General features: G+C 36.2%; 1 protein-coding gene across 4 annotated transcripts in view; it reads left to right on the top strand.

Moving 5' to 3' along the window:
- Positions 1 to 23,482, top strand: part of si:cabz01090165.1 — a 326,808-nt gene that overhangs the window by 267,920 nt on the left and 35,406 nt on the right. For 3 of the 4 annotated variants that reach the window (XM_073928779.1, XM_073928778.1, XM_073928780.1), the window contains exon 4: positions 20,459 to 21,847. In XM_073928779.1, coding sequence (XP_073784880.1) covers positions 20,459 to 21,847 — 1,389 coding nt within the window. Of the gene's footprint in view, positions 1 to 20,441; positions 21,848 to 23,482 lie in introns of those variants that run through there. The other variant, NM_001365220.1, reaches the window with a different exon arrangement.

Genomic DNA, 23,482 nt, shown 5'->3' with positions numbered 1-23,482 from the left:
TATTTGTTTATTTATTTATTTGTTTGATATTTATTTATCTGATATTTATTTATTTATATGATTTTTTTTTTTTATCTGATATTTATTTATTTATTTATTTAACTGATATTTATTTATTTATCTGATATTTAATGAACATCGGAATTTGTAATAAGTGTATTTTCAACTAATAATCGCTAATGGAAGCGATTAGACATTATGCTGATCAATAAAATATTTCCTAATATATATATATATATATATTTTTATTAAAATAATTGCAGTTAAATTAGAACATGCTATTTCCAACATTATAGCTTAGTTAAAATGCTTAGTAAATGCTCATATACTGTATGCTGCTGATCAACTGATGCTTATGCACAATTCATGCATCATGTAAATTTCAGCAGGTTGCATAGAAGCATCCATATATTGAGTCTCCTGCGATGTGAAGTTCAGCGCGTCCTCTGTGTCCTCATTGAAAGAGTCGTCTGGAGGACAGAGAACTGTTGTTTTATTTATTTATTTTTCCTTGCTGTATGCAGGTTTTCCAGGTGTGATGCTGTGTGTCTTTTGCACTGACACTTTATAGGCTATTAGAGATCTCATAAACATTATGGCTCTACTGCTATAGTGAATATTCAGCAAAGACATAAACATGCTGTGAAATCTGTCATGTAAATTCAGCTGCAGGAGGAATCAATCATTGATTTTTATGGCTTTATATGCCTACAAAACCACCTCAGCATGAACTGGAACTCACTAAATGATGAATTATAAAAACATATAAAGTATGTTATGGTACATCTGTATTTTATTGCTGTTTTACACACATATACAGATATGCTATGCTGCAGTACGACAGTGAAAAGGGAATTAAATTAAGCATATTTAGGAAATATTTTTCCGAGTCAATGTTACAGTTACAGAAAAAAAGGCAAGTAACACTATGATTTTTAACATGAATTCTGGTTTAATTTCATGAAATCGCTTTTTGATCCCTCATGAGTCTTGTGATTTTTACTTTTTATTAAGCATGTTTTAGACGCACCACTTTTTAGATGGAAGCAAATTACTTTTAGATAGATACAAATTAGATATAGACAGAACAAATTTAGATTTACTGTTTATGTATTGACATTTTTTTTTGTTTATTTTTTGTTTTTTTAGTATTGCATTATTATTATTATTATTATTATTATTATTATTATTATTATTATTTATTTATTTATTTATTTATTTATTTATTTATTTATTTATTTATTTATCTATTTTCATTCATTGCTTTTTTGCTTTTGGTTTACATAATTTTTTTCTCATTGCAATATTTATTTTTTTATTTGCTTGATTAATTATTGATTATTATTATCATTGTTGTTGTTATTGTAGTTGTTATTGTTGTTATTAATTTATTGCTTTTTCGCTTTTGGTTTACATCATTTTTTTCCTCATTGCATTATTTGTTTTGTGTTATTAATAAATATTGTTTTAATTGATTAAATATTTCTATACAATATTTATTTATTTAATTTTTTATTTATTTATTTATTTATTAAATATTAATCATATATTCACATCTGAAATTATGGTCATACTTCACAATACAGTTTCATTAGTTATTGTAAGTTAACTATATTTAACTGTATATTTATTAACATGAACTAATATAAAACAATACTTTTTACATAATTTATTAATCACAGTTCTACATTTCTAATGCATTATTAAATCTAAAGCTGTGCTAACATTAATTAATATATTAGTCGAACACAATTTCCCTAACTAACATTTACAGTAAAAAGATGAATAAATACTGTAATTAATGTAGTTCTCATTATTTGTTCATGTCCGTTAATATGTTAACTAACACTAACCTTATTGTTTAGCGCTAACAAAACTATATATATATATATATATATATATATATATATATATATATATATATACATACATATGAATAGAATAAAAACAAAATCATGTATTAGGTCACAATTTAATTTAATGTTTAATTCACGCTATTAACAATTATTAAGAGTGTAAACATTAAGACTTTTAGCTCAATAAACTACTAATTAGCTGCTTACTAATAGTCAGTAAGGCAGTAGTTGGGTTTAGCTATTAGATTATACTTTATAAGCACTAGTAAACAGTTAATATCTTAATTATAGTCATTTAATAAGCCAGTTGTAAATGTATATAATAAACAATAAATATACATAAACAACTTTGAAAAATGACGTTTTCAGATGTTTGCATGCAGTCAGTTCATAAAACCCGTGGCAGTGCATGAAAGCGCTGCTGTTTATGGATGTTTGCAGATGGTGGGAGGTGTTTAATTGATTAGCAGTTCATCGCAGTGAAAGCGGCGTGACAAACATCTGCCGAATCGCCGTCATCTCGCTGAAACGCTCACCTTTGGGTTTTAATGTGCTTTAATGTGTGCAGGTGCTGATGGCCTGTGTTTAATGCACAGCCGAGGCTAATTTCCTGGCGAGGTTTGCTCGACCCGTTCTCTTTTAAAACCGCAACAGCCTGCAATTATTCAACACTCAAACGGTCAAAGCAGAGCACGGCGCGACCGCATCCAAACCTCCCACCTGTGTACATTAAAAATCACGCATGACTGGCCATTATAGGCTGTGGAGAACAAACGCAATCAGACATAAATGCAGGGAAGCGGCAGTCACGCTTTTACAAGGATAGTTCACCCAAATAATGAACATTTCCTGGTTATTTACTCACCCACAGCTCATCCGAGATGGAAAGTTGCAGTAAAACTTATGTGATCTTTTTTCCATATATTCAGGAATTTTTCACAGTATTTCCTATAATATTTTTTCTTCAGGAGGAAGTTTGATTTGTTTTATTTTGGCTAGAATAAAAGCAGTTTAAAGCTAATATTTTTTTATATATTTCGATATTATTAGCCCCTTTAAGCAATATTTGTTTTGGATTGTCTGTTTTGGATTGTCCCCCTTTATTCTAAGTGGCCTTAACTAATATGTACTTACTCTGAAATTAATCATTGGTTACTGGAGACCGCGGAATACGTCCTGGCGGGTACGTACGGCTGCAGTTTTTGTTTTCGTGAATCCGCGAGAGGCCACTGTTGCGCGCTTTTTTGCACCTCAGACGCCTCTCGCGAGCGTGGTTCGCGCCCGCGCTGTTCTCGCGTGAACCCGCCGGAGGCCGCTGTCCGACTGACCGAATGATTGACTGCGCAACCGGCCAATCGGCCGACTCGCCCTCTTCCTTCCCTGAATCCAACCAGTTTTACCGATCGACCCGCCCGCCCGCTCTCTTCCCTAAACCCGAGCAACAGTTTACAAAAGCCATCCAAAAAACTAAAAGCCCTGATTTTTTTTTATTCCACCGCGTTTTCGGATTTCGCCGCGTTCTCACCCTGTCAGGAAACTCGTTCACTTAATTTTTGGGATTCTGTTTTTGTCGTACCTGATTGCTGGAGCTGCTCTTCCCCGGACTCGAAACCGGTCGCCGTGGTCGACCCCTCTCCTTATCTCGAGCCTGCCGACGTACACGCTGAGCTGAGTGGACAAACGGGTTGCAGCGGGGAAGCCCTCCACAAGGAGGTAAGGCAAGCGCGAAAGGGAACAGCGTCACACCGCCCCGCAGCGTTCGCTTGAAAAAAATTGACGCAGCTGTACGAACCCCCCGGGACATATTCCGCTGTCTCCAGACACGTTCGTGGGATTACGCTTTCAGAATGAGCTTGGGATGTAAACCTTCCTATACCGCCAAACATGTGCCTTACTGACACAAAGAAGTGCACCAGAAGTGTTCTGCAGTACATTATAAACACAGCATTGTATTAAGTTTTAGATGCAAGTACATAGTAGTTAAATCCACTAATATAAGTATGTTGGACCAACCACTGTTTTACAATGACTTGCCTAATTACCCTAACTTTACCCTAATTACCCTAGTTATATGTCAGTTTAAGCTGAATACTGGTGTCTTGAAGAATATCTAGTGTAATATTATGGGCTGTTATCATGGCAAAGAGAAAATAAATCAGTTATCAGAGATGAGTTATTAACACTATTATGTTTACACGTCTCCATTTTTCTCAGAAAACATGTTTCTAAAGGTGACGCTGACTTGAAATTTTCCCCAGATGTTGATAACAACCAAAGAAATCCATATAAGGAAAGAAAACAAATGTAATTAGTTTACAACTTAAGTTTTGTATAATAAAATGAAATGACACAGGAAATAAGTATTGAACTCATGAAGAAAGGGAGGTGTAGTGCAGCAGTGAAAGCCCGGAAATCAGCTTAAAGACGCCTCTCTTATGGAGAATGAAATCAAATGCTTTGCTCAGACATGAGTTTCTCACAAACTTCAACAGAGTTTCAAAATCTTGATGCTTCTGTGGGTTTCGTCTATCAAATCTGAGCTTTATTTTGTATTTTCAAAAGGATTCGGGTCAGTTGATTGGCTGGGCCATTCTACAGCTTGATTTTCTTTCGAGAGTCTCCCTGGCTTGGATCATTGTCTTGCTGAAATGTGCACCCTGGGTTCATCTTCATCCTCCTGCTAATGTAGATGTTGGACTGAAGGCACCATCTACATTAGCATCTTGCCATCGCAGGGCGCCTAAATTGCCTTAAAATGCACTCTGTCCCCTTTAGCCCCTCCCTCTTGAATCACTGGGTTTAGGGAAATGAAGGGGTGGGTCAATCGATGCTTTTAAAAACACTATTGGTTAGGTTAAGGGAAGGGGGTAGGCTGGGTTGTCAGTCAGTCAACAGCGGCCTCTGGTGGATTTACACAAGAACTGCAGGCGTGAATGGCACTCGCAAGAGAAGTTTGAGATCTGAAAAGCGTTCACAGTGGCCTCTGGTAAAATCACGAAAACAAAAACTGCAAGAAAAAATGCTTATATGCTGGGTCGTATTTGGTGCTCTCAAGAAATGTATACAGGGGTACATATCCATAATGTCAAAATGTACTGGTATTGCTATCCTTGTTTTGTAATGAATGCCAGGACACTCACCCACCCACACACACACACAGTATGCGTGATGTAGCTGTTATTGCTCAGAGGTTTGCTCAGAGGACTTGATGCTCTTCTCTGTTGTTGGATTATTGTGTCCTCAGGAGAAATAAACACAGACATGAACTTATTCAGTGGATGTTGTGCGCACAGCTCGCGGCGGGTGGATACGTGGGATTTCAGTCAAATATTTGACTTCATATCGAACTCTCTTGACTCTTTCTGGTGGCAGGTGTGTTGGCAGATCTGTGCGCCGATCGTGACACTCAGACAAATCTTTGGTGAAACACAGCAGCGAGTAAAAGGCTGTAGTACAGTTACAGTATGTGATGAAGACGTTTGTTTTCTACAGCATTTCAGGCAGGATCAGCTCTGGGCTTATTAAACACTCTGATTCTCTTGTTGGTTTGTTTTTAGCTGTGGTGCTTGGGATCATTGTATCACTCAATTATGACCAAGTTTAACACTGCAAAAATGTTTTTCTTCCTTTGAGTTTTTGTCTTGCTTCTAGTCCAAATATCGAAAAGTTCTTTAATCATGAAGGGTTTTCTTGACTAGCAAAAAATATAGTCTTTTTTCAAGAAATAATGAGTCAAAATAAAGTGAGTTTTTCCTTCAAGCAAAATAATCTGACAATGATGGAAGAAAAATAAACTTGTTTTTTTTTTTGACATAACATTATTTTACTTACCTTACACTGTAAAAAAAAAAAAAATCTGAAAAAAGGGTCAAATGATTGCAGCTACGACTGCCGAACAAAAAACATAAAATTACGGTAAAATTAATTTGTTGAAATAAAATGCAAAAAATAATAAATCTACAGATATTTTACAGATATTAAAATGATTACAGGGTCGCTGGTTCGAACCTTGGCTCAGTTGGCGTTTCTGTGTGGAGTTTGCATGTTCTCCCTGCTTTCGTGTGGGTTTCCTCCGGGTGCTCCGGTTTCCCCCACAGTCCAAAGACATGCGGTACAGGTGAATTGGGTAGGCTAAACTCTCCGTAGTGTGTGAATGCGTGTGGATGTTTCCCAGAGATGGGTTGCGGCTGGAAGGGCATCCGCTGCGTAAAAACTTGCTGGATAAGTTGGCGGTTCATTCCGCTGTGGCGACCCCGGATTAATAAAGGGACTAAGCCGACAAGAAAATGAATGAATGAATGAAAATGTTTACAGTAAAACACTATTATTTTATAGACTTTTCCTAGATTATATTAGAAAGAAATCTCTTTTGCATTTTGATTAAAATATTGATAACACTTTAGTTTGTCACAATTCATGCTATTAACTGCTAGCTTATTACCTCATTATTATTAAGATATTATATTAGTAGCTATAAAGCATGATCTTATTTTACATGCCAAATCCTACCCGATACCTAAACTTAACTATTAATTTACCAACCATTAACCCTTCCAGTCGCAACCCTTCTCTGGGAAACATCCACACACACACACACACACACTATGGACAATTTAGCCTGCTCAATTCACCTGTACCGCATGTCTTTGGACTGTGGGGGAAACCGGAGCACCCGGAGGAAACCCACGCGAACGCAGGGAGAACATGCAAACTCCACACAGAAACGTCAACTGAGCTGAGGATTGAACCAGCGACCTTCTTGTTGTGAGGCAACAGCACTACCTACTGCGCCACTGCTTTGCCTATAGGCCAAATATTATATCTTATTTTAATGCAGCACAGGCGATCCGAGTAATCATTTAAACTAATAGAGATCATTGTATATGCTTAATTAATTACAGTACATTTTGTATTATAGTATTTCTGCTAGTTTAAATGTGTATATCATGCATTATATAGGGATTATAATAATATACAAACAGAAATCTTAAAAGAAATCTAATTTGCATCTTGTAAATCTGAACAAGCCCTACTAATATGACAGTTCAAAAAACAATCTTTATTATTTTATTTATTATATTTACAACAGTCTGCTTCCAGACCTGTGCTTCAGACGAGCTCACCGAGCCTCTGAGTTTCCTGTTTTTAATCATTAAATGACTTCTATTTCAGCGTCCTACAACCATTTTAATCTCTCTGTCGATTTTTGTCCTGAATTCTTTAAATAAGGGCAGAGAGAGGACAAAAGCGTGTCTATTGTACCTTGCAGCAATTCCTCAATGATAATAAATCCCATGATGGAATGAACAGAGAAGCTGAAATATGCCGAAACGCTGTGGTGGGAAACCAAAGGAGGACACATTTGGGCATTTCTTGCTCTGCTGCAGCTGAACGGCTCTCCTGTGATCATTTTACAGTAAATTTAACTTTAAACTCTAATAGATGGTCTTTGTGTGTCTTTCTGACCTTATTTTTAAGGGTGTTTTTAAAGCAGGTGAGCCGAGTAATCATTTGAACTAATGGATATCATCGTATATCCTTATTTAATTACAGTACATTTTGTATTACAACATTTCTGCTTTGTTTAAAGGCACAAATGAGGCATTATAAAATGATAAAAATAATTAAAATAAGTGAATCTACAAAGAAATCTAATTTGCATCCGATTATAAATCTAAACATTGCACACAAATCAAAGATTTGCTTCATTGGGTTGACATTAAATGGCTTTTTCTGTGATATAAGTATAATATAGTATAATTAGTAACTATATTATGCAATTATGTTATAATATAAGATGTAATTTGCTGTTAAATAGGGCAAATATTATATATTATTGTAATGCAGCGCAGGTGAGCCGAGTAATCATTTAAACTAATAGAGATCATCATGTTACCTTATTTAATTGCAGTCATTTTGTATTATAATAATTCTGCTGTTGTTACATGTGCAACTATGCATTATATATTGACTACAGTAAAATAAAAAACAGAATCTTAAAAGAAATCTAATTTGCATCCAATTATAAATCTCAACATGGCATACAGATCAAACATTTGCCTCGTTGTGTTGACTTAATATAATATAGTATTCAATATATACATACATACATATATATATATATATATATATATATATATATATATATATATATATATATATATATATATATATATATATATATATACACATATATACATATATATATATATATATATATATATATATATATATATATATAAAATACTATATTATATAAAGTATATATATATATATTATAGGATAATAATTCTAAAAACTGAATTTAATGTGTATATATATATATATATATATATATATATATATATATATATATATATATATATATATATATATATATATATATATATAGATATAGATAGATATATATATTATTTGCTGTTATAGAAGGCAAATGTTATTATTTTTAATCCAGTGCAGGTGAGCTAACTAATCATTTATCTAACAGATATCCTTTTCTTAATTATTATATTAAAATAATAAACAAAATCCTAAGTAATCTAATTCACATCCGATTATAGATCTAAGCATGCCAAACATATATAATAAATACTATAATTATATGACTCTTTGCTGCTATATAATTATAATATATATATATATATATATATATATATATATATATATATATATATATATATATATATATATATATATATATATATATATATATATAATAATTTGTATTCACATTATATATTATGTAAGTAAATTATAATATAATATATAATGTGCTGTTATATAAGGAAAAAATTAAATAATGAAATGCCCCTGTGAATACTTTTGGAGTGTACATATTCGAAAAACATGTGAAGTTTGGGGTATTGAATCAAAATATTGAATAGACTTTTTTATTGCTAATGTAAACTAGTGCTTATTATTGTTGGATTTTTGTATTAGATAATGGTCCTTTAGGCCCTGAAATATAATTATTTAAAAAAAAAATCCTTTTTGAATCTACAAATCTATAGATACAACAAAATACACACTTGCATATATTTTGTACAATATATTTTGGTTGTCTGTGTAATTTAGACGTTTTTTATATATGTATATTTATACACACACAGCACATCAAAACAGTTTTAAAAAAAACTATGGACAAGCTTAACCATTGGGTTAAAATTTTAATGTACAAAAAAGATTTTATATGAAATACTGCACACACATTTGGGTTAAAAACACTTTTTTTCTCGCGTAAAGGCTTATTGATGATCACCATAAATATTGTACAACCATAAACACATAAATATTGTATTTACCATTTTAGTAGATATCCTAGCAGTCTGTGTAAACCCCTTTGAATATGAAAGTTGATTTTAATAGACACATGAATATCTGTCAAATCTCACTGTATTTTTAACTTGTGACATTCATCTACATATTTTTTTTTCACTTTGACTCATATTCATGTCACACAATCATGATTAAAGTCTGTACTTTTTTTAATTTACAAGACAATTTCCATGTTCCTGCTTTGACTTTAAAGTGTGTACAGTGTTCATGCTGCTAGTAATGCATTACCTGCGTTTGCTCTTCATTACTAGTGCAGTAGGGGTTAATTTTTACACACTGTGTCAAAGACCCGCATCAGCCATGTGTCCTCTATGAAAAATTAATGAATTCTGTCGATATGCAGACACAGAGAGAGAGAGAGAGAGAGAGAGAGAGAGAGAGATTTCAGCCTCCTTCATTTAACAAAAACATTCAACACAGACTCACTGTGGATATGTACCCCTGTCTACATTTCTGGAGAGCGCAAATTATGTACCCAGTGGTACACCTTGCTCCATTTTTATTTGTAAAATAAATGATACAGGGCGGTATGACGCCGCCAACGGCTTCTGTTCCTTTACCTCTGTATGGACGGCTTTTCCACTGTTACCAGCAGCCCAGTAGCTCGCTATGTAATCTGATGGACTTGGGATGTGGTGCTAAAATAAATAAATAAATAAACAGCTGGCTAAAAATGCCACAGCTTTCCCTCTTCTAGGGTGCTTTTGAAAACACTATCGGTTGGGTTTAGGGAAGGGGGTGGCTAAATGGGTCAGTCATACAGTCGATAGCTAGCTGGCCTGGTCGGCTGAAGTGTATATTGCGCCCTCTGGTGGATTTACATGCGCAAGAGAAAGTCGTGATCATTAAAAAGCAAACACAGCAACCACTGGTGGATTTGCAAAACCAAAAACCGCAGGCAAACGTACTTGCGGTTACGTATTTCAGAAATTTAGACCGGGGTACATATCCACGATGAGCCAGTGTTGAAAATATCACCTACGTAAAATTATGTGCAGTTTTAAATCCATAAAAAGGTGCAAAACAAAGCTCATTTTCAATAACAGAACACAAAACACTTCTGTGAGCGCAAAAATATTAAAATATTGAACCAAAATCTGTTAAGCATCTTAAAAATACGTCAACACAGTACACCACATTAATGCATGGTTGATCTACATTCATTTGCCTTATTTAAATAATATACAGTGGTTAGCACTGTCGCCTCACAGCAAGAAGGTCACTGGTTTGGTAAGTTGGCATTTCTGTGTGGAGTTTGCATGTTCTCCCCACCCTTGTTGGCGTGAGTTTCCTCACTGGTAGTCTAAACACATGCGGGACAGGGGAATAGATGAACTAAATTGGTGTGTGTGCGTGTGATTGAGTGTGTATGGGTGTTTTGCAGGACTGGGTTGCGGCTGGAATCCACGGTGTAAAACATATGCTGGAATAGTTGGTGGTTCATTCCGCTGTGGCAACTCCTGATAATCAGAAACTAAGGCGAAGGAAAAGGAATGAATGGATGCATATATATTGCAGAAATATTAAACAAAGCAATGTCAGATTGGTCCATCACCGTGCAGCCCGACAGTGGAAATAGTGTGCATGCATGACAGACGTGCGGATCTCTGAGAATGTGAAGCAGGATTTGAGGATTAAACGCCTCCTCCTCTGAAAGATGCCCCCATACTTGCGTTTTTATTCCAGGAACACGCTGACAACGTGATACCGCGCTGGCCGCTGTCATTATGACAATGGGAGAATAAATGGATTTATTCTGCACGGGATAAACGGATATCAGTGGAATTTGTTGCAAAGCATGAATGGGGCAAAAATCGTGCTTAACATACAGTGAAACGCCTCAAAGTGGCTCTAATTGGAGGAAGATGGAAAGCCAGCTTGGTCAATGTTTGCAGCCACTTACCTTAAAAGAATTTAGTAAATCCAATGAATATATTGTTATTTCAGTGTGTTAGATTAGATTATATATTATGCATGATATATAATATACCCCCCCCCCCCCCCCCCCAAAAAAAAAAAACTCCCTTTTATTTTTTTTTTTTTCTATTTTAAATATTTCTCAAATAATGTTTAGCAGAGCAAGGAAATTTTCACAGTATGTCTGATAATATTTTCTCTTCTGGATAAAGTCTTATTTGTTTTATTTCAGCAAGAATAAAAGCAGTTTTTAATTTTCCAAACACCATTTTAAGGTGAATATTATTAGTCCCTTTAAGCTTTATTTTCCCAAAGTCTACATAACAAACCATCATTATACAATGACTTGCCTGATTACCCTAACCTGCCTAGTTAACCCAGTTTAAGCCTTTAAATGTCACTTTAAGCTGTGTAGAAGTGTCTTGAAGAATATCTAGTCAAATAATATTTACTGTCATCATGGCAAAGAGAAAATTAATCAGTTTTGAGAAATGAGTTATTAAAACTATTATGATTAGAAATGTGTTGAACAAATCTTGATGATTACTCGCGCGCACAGGTGATGTGATGCAGGCGACTGTGTAAAAAGCATGCGCGCGCTCCCGTTTGCTTGCACGAAACAACCGTGTGTAAAGGAAGCGCAACTGGTGCGATCGTTTCTCTTTGAAAAAGACTAGACAAAAAACGATGCTCGTGTACCCATAGTCCCGCTGCTTTCAAGAGCTCTAGATTGAGGGAAAAAAAAAAAAAAAATATATATATATATATATATATATATATATATATATATATATATATATATATATATATATATATATATATATCCTTGTAAGCAGCAGCAGTCACTGCTTTCATTTTAATTATTCTCAGGCACGTGATCCTTTCATTATCACTCGTGGTATATTTTTAACCTGCATTCTTTTGCTTACAGTTATTTTTAATTATCATCCTTTACAATAACATTGCTTTAATATGAGATTAACTCCACCTTTATGTGTAGTAACTGATCTGGGACCTTTAGCCAGGACAGATTACTGTGCATATTTCAGATACATGACAATAGATCTTTTTTAAATGTTAATTCAAAAAAAGAAAAGTTTTGTTTAATAAAAAGTGCATGTGTACAGCTATATATTTGCTAGTTTTGACACATTTAAAATATGTGAAACAATTATTTCTTTTTTGGTGTGGTTATAGATGAGTTTGGTAAAACCTTAATTCTGATCCCTAAAAAGTCATGTGAAATAAAAACCAATTTCAATGCGACACAACCCCTTTGCTCATGCACAGTGAGCAAGCTCACACACAACAAAATAAATGACGAGGCATGTGGACAACACAACATCTAAATCAAGTTGTTTTAACATGTCAAAGTCACATTTATTCTTATAAATTAGATTTTCCAAGGATAAAAATTGTGGCTAGTGAAAATGGCAAGTGGCTAGTAATGCTGGAAATCTACTAGCCACAGTGGCTGGTGATCAAAAAAGTTATTGTAAAGCCCTGCTGATGGGTGTTTTGAGCTGAAACTTTACAGACACATTCTGGAGACACAAAAGACTTCTCTTAAATCTGGAAAAAGGGGTAAAACTAGGTGTCCTTTAAACACCTAAGATTACTTTTATCGTCAACATTTCCCTCTCTTAATTCAATCCTACGCAAAACATACTGGGAACATCCCCTAACCAGGTAGTTGTACCAACACAATTCCTTCATGTTTGTGTCCCAACACAAAACGCTTAAGTTAACTTAATGGTTTACAAATTTAAGCTGACTGAACATAAAACAAATAAATTACCCAAATAAATGAACAGAAGTGTGTTGTTTCAGCTCGTTTTAAACAGGTAGTTTGAACAAGCGGTAATCATTTGTCTGAGTGTACAATCCCAACATAGCAGATCCTGCGGTGTGACTATAACGAATGCACACATTGACTATCAATGCTAAAACCATGTATTGTGCATGTCCATTATTTCCACGCATGTCTTCAAGATCAGAGCAGCACACAGACACACACCTCACACTAAAGAGAGCCAGTGCTTTAGTGCTGTTCTTAGTTAGTTGTCTGGATAATGGCTCTCTCTTGAGGGTTTCCGTGACTCTGTTTTCTGTGTGTAATGGAGAGAGGGAGCTTAAGCTCGGCTGAATGCACCACACACACCCTACACACATCAGCTCTCCGCTGTTTCACTCATTCAATGAAGCTCAACGTTTCCCCCTACCGGCTGACATGAGGATCCGCTCACTGGCAGAATGAACAGTTCAGGGGGTCTAGAAGCCTTCCAAACAGTGAACGACGTACAGCAGAATTCATTTTATATTGATATATTAAGCCCCGTGTGCTGTTGGAGGTGTTTGCATCCACTCTGGGATGATTTTGAGGCTTAATGTGGCCACAACGTCCTCTGTGTTTCAGCAAATGGAGTGATCAAATCTTATTTCGACACATATTTTGGGAAAATGCTTTGAAAACACTCTGGACAAATTGACTCCCCTTTCGTTATGTTGGTGGCTGTTTTTGCCCCATTGACTTCCATTATAATCACATTTATTGATTGCAAAGCCATGACGGCGGCATATACTCATGCATTCTTGATTGTTGCTGCTTTTCCCTGTTGGGAAGAGGTAACACAGGTATTACACCAATAGTAAATGATGTGAATTGTTACTTCAGTTAAAGCGTTACCTTAAGTACTAAGGTAAATACAAGGAACACATTTACAAGGATACTACTGCCGCCAAACGATTAACTGTGATTAAACGCATCCAAAATTAACAGTTTGTATTTACAAAATATATTTGTGCATACTGTATATGAGTATATGCATGACCATATAGTATAAAATGCTTGTTTTTGTATTTATATATAACAATATACAAATCCCGGCCACTTTATTAGGTACACCTACTAGTACACCTTACAAATTACTATTTGTAACGAGTTGGGCCCCTTTGCATTCAGTGCTGAATGAGTAGTGAACTCATTGTCATATTCAAGAAACCAGTCTGAGATGATTCACGCTTTATGTGGTCATCTGCTGCTGTGGCCCAGAGGTTCTCAAAGTGGGGGTCGGGACCCCCCGAGGGGTCGCGGGACAATGAAGGGGGGTCGCCTGGTGATTTTCAAAAATCAATTAATTTTTATTAAACCTTAAGACTTACTGTATTTTATCAGTGACCTACTGAAGAGAAAAAAATAGTCGTTTATAGTTACTATAAACTATATAGTTACTATAGTAGCTTATAGTTACTAGTTCTATTGGATTGCGACTTCTTGGGTAATTACATTATACTAAAGACAGCAATACTGTCAGATGCAGCAGATTTTGTAACACCAGGTTAAACTTTCTAGCCCATTTACAGCACTGACATACATAAAAAAAAACAAAGAATAGACTTGGGTCTATTGGTGTGTTTGTGCGCGTCATTGCTTAAAAGGTTTCTGTATTTATAACCACCACCTCAGAGAATATTGGGGGTCACGAGTCACTGGCATTGTCATTTTGGGGGTCGCGGGCTGAAAAGTTTGGGAACCCCTGCTGTAGCCCATCCGCTTCAAGGTTGGCCGTGTTGTGTGTTCAGAGATGCTCTTCTGCAGAGCTCGGTTGTAACGAGTGCTTATTTGAGTTACTGTTGCATTTCTATCAGCTGGAACCAGTCTGGCCATTCTCCTCTGACCTCTGGCATCAGCAAGCCCACAGAACTGCCGCTCACTGGATATTTCCTCTTTGTCAGTTCATTCTCTGTAAATCCTAGAGATGGTTGTGCATGAAAATCCCAGTAGATCAGCAGTTTCTGAAATACTCAGACCAGTCTGGCTCTAACAACCATGCCACATTCAAAGTCACTTAAATCCCCTTTCTTCCCCATTCTGATGCTCAGTTCGAACTCCAGCAGATCATCTTGAGCATGTCTACATGCATAAAAGCTTTGAGTTGCTGTCATGTGATTGGCTGATTAGAAAATTGCGTTAACAAGCAGTTGGACAGGTGTACCTAATAAAGTGGCCGGTGATTGTATATGTATAATGTTTATGTTAGTAAGTAGTGCATGTGCGTGTATAATATAAAATGTATATTCATTGTGGAGTAGTGAAGAATGGATGCATTTATGTGCTTATACATGCAACTTATTAAAATGCAATAGTACACTCAAGCAAAAGAGCCACAAATCGGATAGCAATCATGAAAAAGCAATGGACTGGAATAATAATTCATATTCTTACTGTTTTTATTTGTCTGCATCACCTCTCTGTCACACATATGAATGAAGCGGGTGTCAAATATCCAGATTTCTGCTGGGCCGAGGGCTGTTAAAGGACTCGTCTGCGTTCTCTCTCATTGGTGTCTGTGCTGCTCCTCCTCTCTCCGTCTCTCTGGAGCTGCAGATCCTGCATATGTTATGGAGGAGCAGATTTATATAACAGCAGAATAGATGCCGGCGTTCACACATCCAGACCGCACAGTAGCATCTAGTAATCTTGTGCTCAACATCGGCACTGGTGAATCTAAATAAGCAGTCTCTCACGAGTCGTCCCACAGTGTTAAAACTACTTGCATGTTCAGAACAGATAGACTTCCAAAATATAATGCCGTCATCATGTACTTACTGTCATGCTCTTCCAAACTTGTGGCTTTATTATGCATTAAAAGACGATGGGTAGCTGGTGGTCTATATACAGTTGAAGTCAGAATTATTAGCTCCCCTGTATATATTTTTTTCCCAGTTTCTGTTTAACATAGATTTTTCCAACACATTTCTAATCATAATAGTTTAATAGCTCATCTCTAATAACTGATTTATTCTCTTAGCCATGATGGCAGCACATAATATCACACTAGATATTCTTCAAGACACTAGTATTCAGCTTAAAGTGACATTTAAAGGCTTCACTAGGTTAATTAGGGTAAAGTTAGGGTAATTCAGCAAGTCATTGTATAACAGTGGTTTATTCTGGAGACAATCCAACACTAATATTGCTTAAGGGGGCTAATAATATTGACCTTAAAATAGGTTTAAATACATAAAAACTGCTTTCATTCTAGCTGAAATAAAACAAATGATACTTTCTCCAGAAGCAAAAATATTATAGGAAATACTGTGAAAAATTCCTGAATCTGTTCAACATCAATTGGGAGGGTGAATAATTTTGACTTCAACTGTATGTTATATATATAGTTAATTATTAGCCCCCCTGTATTATTAGCGTCCCTGTTTATTTTTTCCCCTATTTCTGTTTAATGGAGGGAAGATTTTTCAACACATTTCTAAGCAGAATAGTTTTAGAAACCTATTTCTAATAACTGATTTATTTTCTCTTTGCCATAATGAGAGTAAATAATATTTTACTTGATATTTTTCAAGACACTTCTATACAGCTTAAAGTGACATTTAAAGGCTTAACTAGGTTAATTAGGTTAACTAGGCAGGTAAGGGTAATAAGGCAAGTTATTTTATAACAATGGTTTGTTCTTTAGACTATCGAAAAAAAAAAATAGCTTAAAGAGGCTAATAATTTTGTCCCAAAAATGGCTTTAAAAAAGATTTTAACTGATTTTATTCTTGCTGAAATAAAACAAATAAGACTTTCTCCAGCAGAAAAAATATTATCAGACATACTGTGAACATTTCATTGCTCTGTTAAAAATCATTTGGGAAATATTTAAAAAAGGAAACTTCAACTGTTCAACTATATATATATATACAGAACTGCCCTAATCCTTCACTACAATAACTGTGCTTTATTCTGAGTGAAAAAACTAAATTCTTGCTTGCATTCTCTCTTTTTAAATGTAAAACTTGCTAATTTTACTATAAACCACGTTCTGTTCAATGAAAGAAAAAGTCATTGAGAAATTCATTGAGCTTATTCACATTTAAACACATCCTTGTGACATCAAGTTTAAAATAAGGAAGAAAATCCACTTTAAACCTACATGAAAGGCACAGGTTTTTAGGAACGAAGTTGCAGTTGTAATATTTAATCTCATTTGTGTTCATTTCTTGTTATGTTCTTTTCTAACCCATTACATCAAATATATTATATATATATATATATATATATATATATATATATATATATATATATATATATATATATATATATATATATATATATATATATATATATATATAATAGTTCTGCTATGCCATGTTGCAAAATATTAATTCATTTTCCTTCAGCTAAGCACCTTATATATCAGGTGTCACCACAGCGGAATGAACCGCCAACTATTCCAGCACATGTTTTGCACAGCGAATGCCCTTCCAGCCACAACCCAGTACAGGAAAACACCCATAAACACTCACACGTTCATACACCATGGCCACTTTTGTCTACCCAATTCACCTACATATATATATATATATATATATATATATATATATATATATATATATATATATATATATATATATATATATATATATATATATATATATATATATATATATACTTTTTTTTTTAACTAACTATTGGTGAAGTCTTCTTTATTAGTGGTTTATAGGTTACAATACAAAATTAAAGTAATTTTTATAATTTCATTTAATTTTAATTATTATAATTATTTTAATATGTAATTTATTTGTGTAAAATAAGTATACATCTATATTGTTTACTTAATATTTAAGATTTGAAAACATCATCTATTATACTGACATTAATTCACAATTTTAAGGAAAAATAAGTATGTGCGTTTTCTATTATTAAAAACTCATACACTATTACCGAAATATATTAATTCATTCATTCATTCATTCATTTTCCTTCAGTTTAGTCTCTTATAAAAAGGTTGCCAACGTGGAATGAACCACCAACTATTCCAGCACATTTTAAATAGCAGATGCCTTTCCAGCCACAACCCAGTTCTGGGAAACACCCAAACACACAAACACACACACACACTACAGACTATTAGTTCATCCAATTCATCTATAGAAGGAAACCCACGGCAACACGGGGAGAATGTGCAAACTCCACACAGAAACGGCAACTAATCCAGCCAGGACTCGAACCAGCAACCTTCTTGCTGTGAGGCCACAGTGCTAACCACTGAGCCACCATGCTGCTCACCGATATATATAGTTGAAGTCAGATTAAATTTTGTTTTCTTTTTTAAATATTTCCCAAATGATGTTTCACAGATTCAGGAATTTTTCACAGTATGTCTGATAATATTTCTTGGTTGTTTTATTGCAGTTAGAATAAGTGCACTGCCTCTTTAAACAATACAGCTACAGTATATAAATAGATTTGTGCATAATATGCCGGCTTGATCTGTGAAATGCATGCATAAGGATGTTAGAAAATGTTCATGTGCTAATTAGGTTAGGAAAATGTGCAGAAGTTGAGTTGAACATTTGCAGATTTTCTGTAGGTATCGTGCCAGCGACTGCACTGCCAGCTCAGCTCTACCTTTACACTTCTGCATCAACGTGTCTGACAATCTGCAAGCATGTCTTGAATGTGTGTGCGCCTGTGTGTGAGAGAGTGAAAATACTTGCAAAGTTCTGTTCAGCTTCCACCATTATAGGGAGCATGCGAATATGGCGATGGAGATGTGTTTTGTCTATTCTTGAGTTTTAAATGTTGAAAACGTAAACGTGTGTGTTAGCCTATTACACAACACAGGCTCATTCTGAAAACACACCCCTATATACATTTCTGGAGAGCGTGAATTATGTAGCCAGAGGTATGTTTGGCTGCATTTAGTCTTTTCGTCTTTATAACGAACGTTACGAGAACATTACGAGATGTTAAAATAATTATAATAATAAAATGAAACGAAGTGCTACAAATTACTGTAATTTTGTAATATACACTCCAGAAATGTATATCGCCGTTTCTTATCGCTCTACCAGCGGACCGATTACCTCAGTGTAGACGACTTTCCTGCTTTTTCGTCATGTGAGTCAGCGGACTTGAGATGTACAGAGTTGACCGCGATGATGTGGTTTGAGTCTGGTGAAGAACAGTTTTAGAAAGAAGTTTAAACAAAAACAAAAGCCAAAAAATAAAATAAACAAGTGCTGTAAATAACAGATTGAGAATGTGGTAAAATCTGAAAACGTGGTAAAAATCAGGCGACGGCTTTTCTTTTACTGGATTGCTTTTGAAAACACTGCCATTGTTTAGGGAAGAAGGTGGGTGTGTCAATCAGTGCTTTAGAAAACACTATTGGTTGGGTTTAAAGAAGGAAGTGGGTGGGTCAACCGGTGCTTTAGAAAACTATTCATTTGGTTTAGGAAGGAGGTGGGCGGGTCAATAGGTGCTTTTGAAAATACTATTGGTTGGGTTTAGGTAAGGGGGTGGGCAGGTCAGTCGATGCTTTTGAAAACACTATACATTTTGTTTAGGGAAGGGGGTGGGCGGGTCAATCTGTGATTTGGAAAACACTATTGGTTGGATTTAGGGAAATGGGTGTGCGGGTCAATCTGTGCTTTTGAAAACTATTAGTTGGGTTTAGGGAAGAGGTGGGCGGGGCAATCAGTGATTTTAAAAACACTTGATTGGGTTTAGGAAAGGGAGTGGGTGGGTCAATTGGGGGTTTTGAAAACACTATTGGTTGGGTTTAAGGAAGGGGGTGGGTGGGTCAATTGGTGGTTTTGAAAACACTATTGGTTGGGTTTAAGGAAGGGGGTGGGTGGGTCAATTGGTGGTTTTGAAAACACTATTGGTTGGGTTTAGGGAAGAAGGTGGGCGGGCCAATCAGTGCTTTTGAAAACATTATTGGTTGGATTTAGAGAAGGGGGTGTGCGGGTCGGTCAGTCAGTCAGTCAGTTGACAGTGGCTTCTGGTGGATATAGGTGAGAACAGCCGGTGCGAATGGCACTAGCGGGAGAAGTTTGAGATCTGAAAAAGCGTACACAGCGACCTCTGGTGGATTTGCAAAAACACAAGCTGCAAAAAAAAACGTACCTCCTGGGATTTTTTTGGCGCTCTCCAGAAATGTGTACAGGGATTCATTTTCAGAATGAGCCTGGGTTGCTTTTGTCTTGTGTAGAGTAGGGCATATAAATATTTTTTTATTTATTTATTTTTTATTTTTTAAGGTATAAAATACATCCACTGTGTAAAACATATGCCAGAATAGTTGCAGGTTCATTCCACTGTGGTGACCTCGGAAATAGAGACTAAGACGAAGGAAAATTAATGAATGAATTGAGAGTCCTCATAAACCACCAATACCAACATGTGTGTGTGTGCAGACAGTAAGGTTGTGCCTGTGCATGTGTGTTTCTCTCTGGTATATGTGTGTGTGTTGGTGTGTGTTTCACTGTGCATGTGTGTTTGGTAAGCTTACAGAGTCTCATCACTATAACGCATTCTCCCTCTGCTCTTCCTCCTGCAGGAGTGTGTCCTCCATGGAGCGTGTGCTGCTGCTGTGTGTGTGCGTGTTCTGCGCGTCCTCCTCCTCCTCCGCCATGCTGTGCCCCAAACGCTGCACCTGCCAGAACCTGCTGCCCTCCTACACCGTGCTCTGCGCCAAAACCGGCCTGCTCTTCGTGCCGCCCAACATCGACCGGCAGACGGCGGAGCTGCGTCTGATGGACAACTTCATCACCAGCCTGCGCCACCGAGACTTCGCCAACATGAGCAGCCTGATCCACCTCACACTCTCCCGAAACACCATCAGCCAGATCCGACCCTACGCATTCGCAGACCTCCAGGATCTACACGCATTGCATCTGGACGCAAACCGGCTGACGGTTCTAGATGACACACACTTACAAGGCCTGGTTAATCTCCGCCATCTAATACTAGCCAACAATCAAATCCACAGCATCTCAGAAGGAGCCTTTCAGGACTTCCTGGAAACTCTTGAAGATCTCGATCTGTCGTATAATAATCTGGTGGACTTACCGTGGGACACCATTGCGATGCTAGCCAGCGTCAACACCTTGAGTTTGGATCATAACCTGATTGAGTTCGTTCCTGAGGGGATATTTTCAAATCTGCATAAACTAGCTAGACTTGATATGACGTCCAATAAGCTGAAGAAGATTCCTCCGGATCCTTTATTTCTGCGTATTCCTGTATACGCCAAGATGAAGGGATCACCGCTGACCGCACTGGTGCTCAGTTTCGGGGGGAATCCGTTGCATTGTAATTGCGAGTTGGTTTGGTTGAGACGTCTTACTCGTGAGGATGATCTGGAGACCTGTGCATCTCCGAGAGAGCTTGCTGGGAAGTATTTCTGGACGATTCGGGAGGAGGAGTTTGTTTGCGAGCCGCCGATGATCACTCGACACACTTCTAAGATGTTTGTGATGGAGGGTCAGGAGGTCAGCCTGCGCTGTCGGTCCGTCGGCGACCCTGAACCCATCGTGCATTGGATCAGTCCTGATGGGAAGCTAATCGCTAACACTTCACGTACAGTATGCTATGATAACGGCTCTCTGGATATCCTGACCGCCACAGTGAAGGATTCTGGCGTGTTTACATGCATCGCTTCTAATGCAGCCGGTGAGGCTACGGCGCCGGTGGAGTTGGTTGTGAATCCTTCACCGCATTATGATCCCAAACTGGAGCCTGAGCCGGGACCCTCGGATATGCCCACGTCTATAAAGTCCAACAGCAGCGGCAGCGGAGGGCAGAATCGAGCTGATCAGCGGGTCACGGTTTCAGAAATTACGCCCAGCTCTGCTATGATCCGCTGGCCTCCACAAAGCCAGATTCCTGGAGTGCGCATGTACCAGGTCCAGTACAACAGCTCCACTGATGACATCCTCATCTACAGGTGAGTTCACTGCACGGATTATTACATTCATTTATAAACACATTACATCTTTATTGAACAACATTCACATATAGATATATTTCTAATCAAGTCCATTTATTTATCCATCCATCCATATAAATATTGACCCATTCATCCAAATATCAATCAATCCATCCATCCATTCATATAAATATACATCAATCCATCTAAATATCCATCCATTCATCCTTCCATCCATACATCAAAATACACATCAATCCATCCATTCATCCAACAATCCATCCATCCAAATATACATCAATTCATCCATTCATCCAAATATCTATTCATCCATCCATACATACATCCATTCATACAAATATACATCAATCCATCCAAATATCCATCCATTCAACCATCCCATTATACATCATTTCATCCATTCATCCAAATATCTATCCATCCATCATCCATCCATCCATCCATTCATACAAATATACATCAATCCATCCAAATATACATCCATTCATCCATCCCATTATACATCAATTCATTCATTCATCCAAATATCTATCCATCCATCATCCATTTATCCATCCATTCATACAAATATACATCAATCCATCCAAATATCCATCCATTCATCCATCCCATTATATATCAATTCATTCATTCATCCAAATATCTATCCATCCATCATCCATTTATCCATCCATTCATACAAATATACATCAATTCATACAAATTTCCATCCATCCATCCAAATATACATCAGTTCATCCATTCATCCAAATATCTATCCATCCATCATCCATCCATCCATTCATACAAATATACATCAATTCATACAAATATCCATCCATCCATCCAAATATACATCAGTTCATCCATTTATCCAAATATCAATCCATGCATCCATCCATCCATACAAATATAAATCAATCCAACCAAATATACATCAATCCATCCAAATATCCATCCATCCATCCATCCATCCATCCAAATATACATCAATCCATCCATTCATCCAACAATCCATCCATCCAAACATACATCAATTCATCCAAATATCAATCCATCCATCATCCATCATCCATTCATACAAATATACATCAATCCATACAAATATCCATCCATCCATCGATCCGTCCATCCATCCATCCATCCATCCATCCATCCAAATATACATCAATCAATCCATTCATCCAACAATCCATTCATCCATTCATTAATACAAATATCCATCCATCCGTCCATCCATCCATCCATCCATCCATCCATCCATCCATCCAAATATACATCAATCCATCCAAATACCCATCCATCCATCTATTCATCCAACAATCCATCCATCCATTCATTAATACAAATATCCATCCATCCGTCCATCCATCCGTCCATCCATCCATCCATCCATCCATCCAAATATACATCAATCCATCCAAATACCCATCCATCCATCCATTCATCCAACTATCCATCCATCCATCCATTCATTGAAATATCTATCCATCCAAATATACTTCAATGACTTACCAAATAAACCTAAATTGTCTAATTAACCTAGTTAAGTCTTTAAATTGCATTGAATACTAGAGTCTTAACTAGTAAAATAACTAACTAGTAAACAATTAATAAATATTATGTACTGTCATGGCAAAGATAAAATAAATC

Source organism: Danio rerio, chromosome 18, assembly GCF_049306965.1.
Source record: "Danio rerio strain Tuebingen ecotype United States chromosome 18, GRCz12tu, whole genome shotgun sequence".
In the NCBI taxonomy this organism is placed as follows: Eukaryota; Metazoa; Chordata; class Actinopteri; order Cypriniformes; family Danionidae; genus Danio; species Danio rerio.
This window is presented reverse-complemented; position numbering and strand designations above follow the sequence as displayed.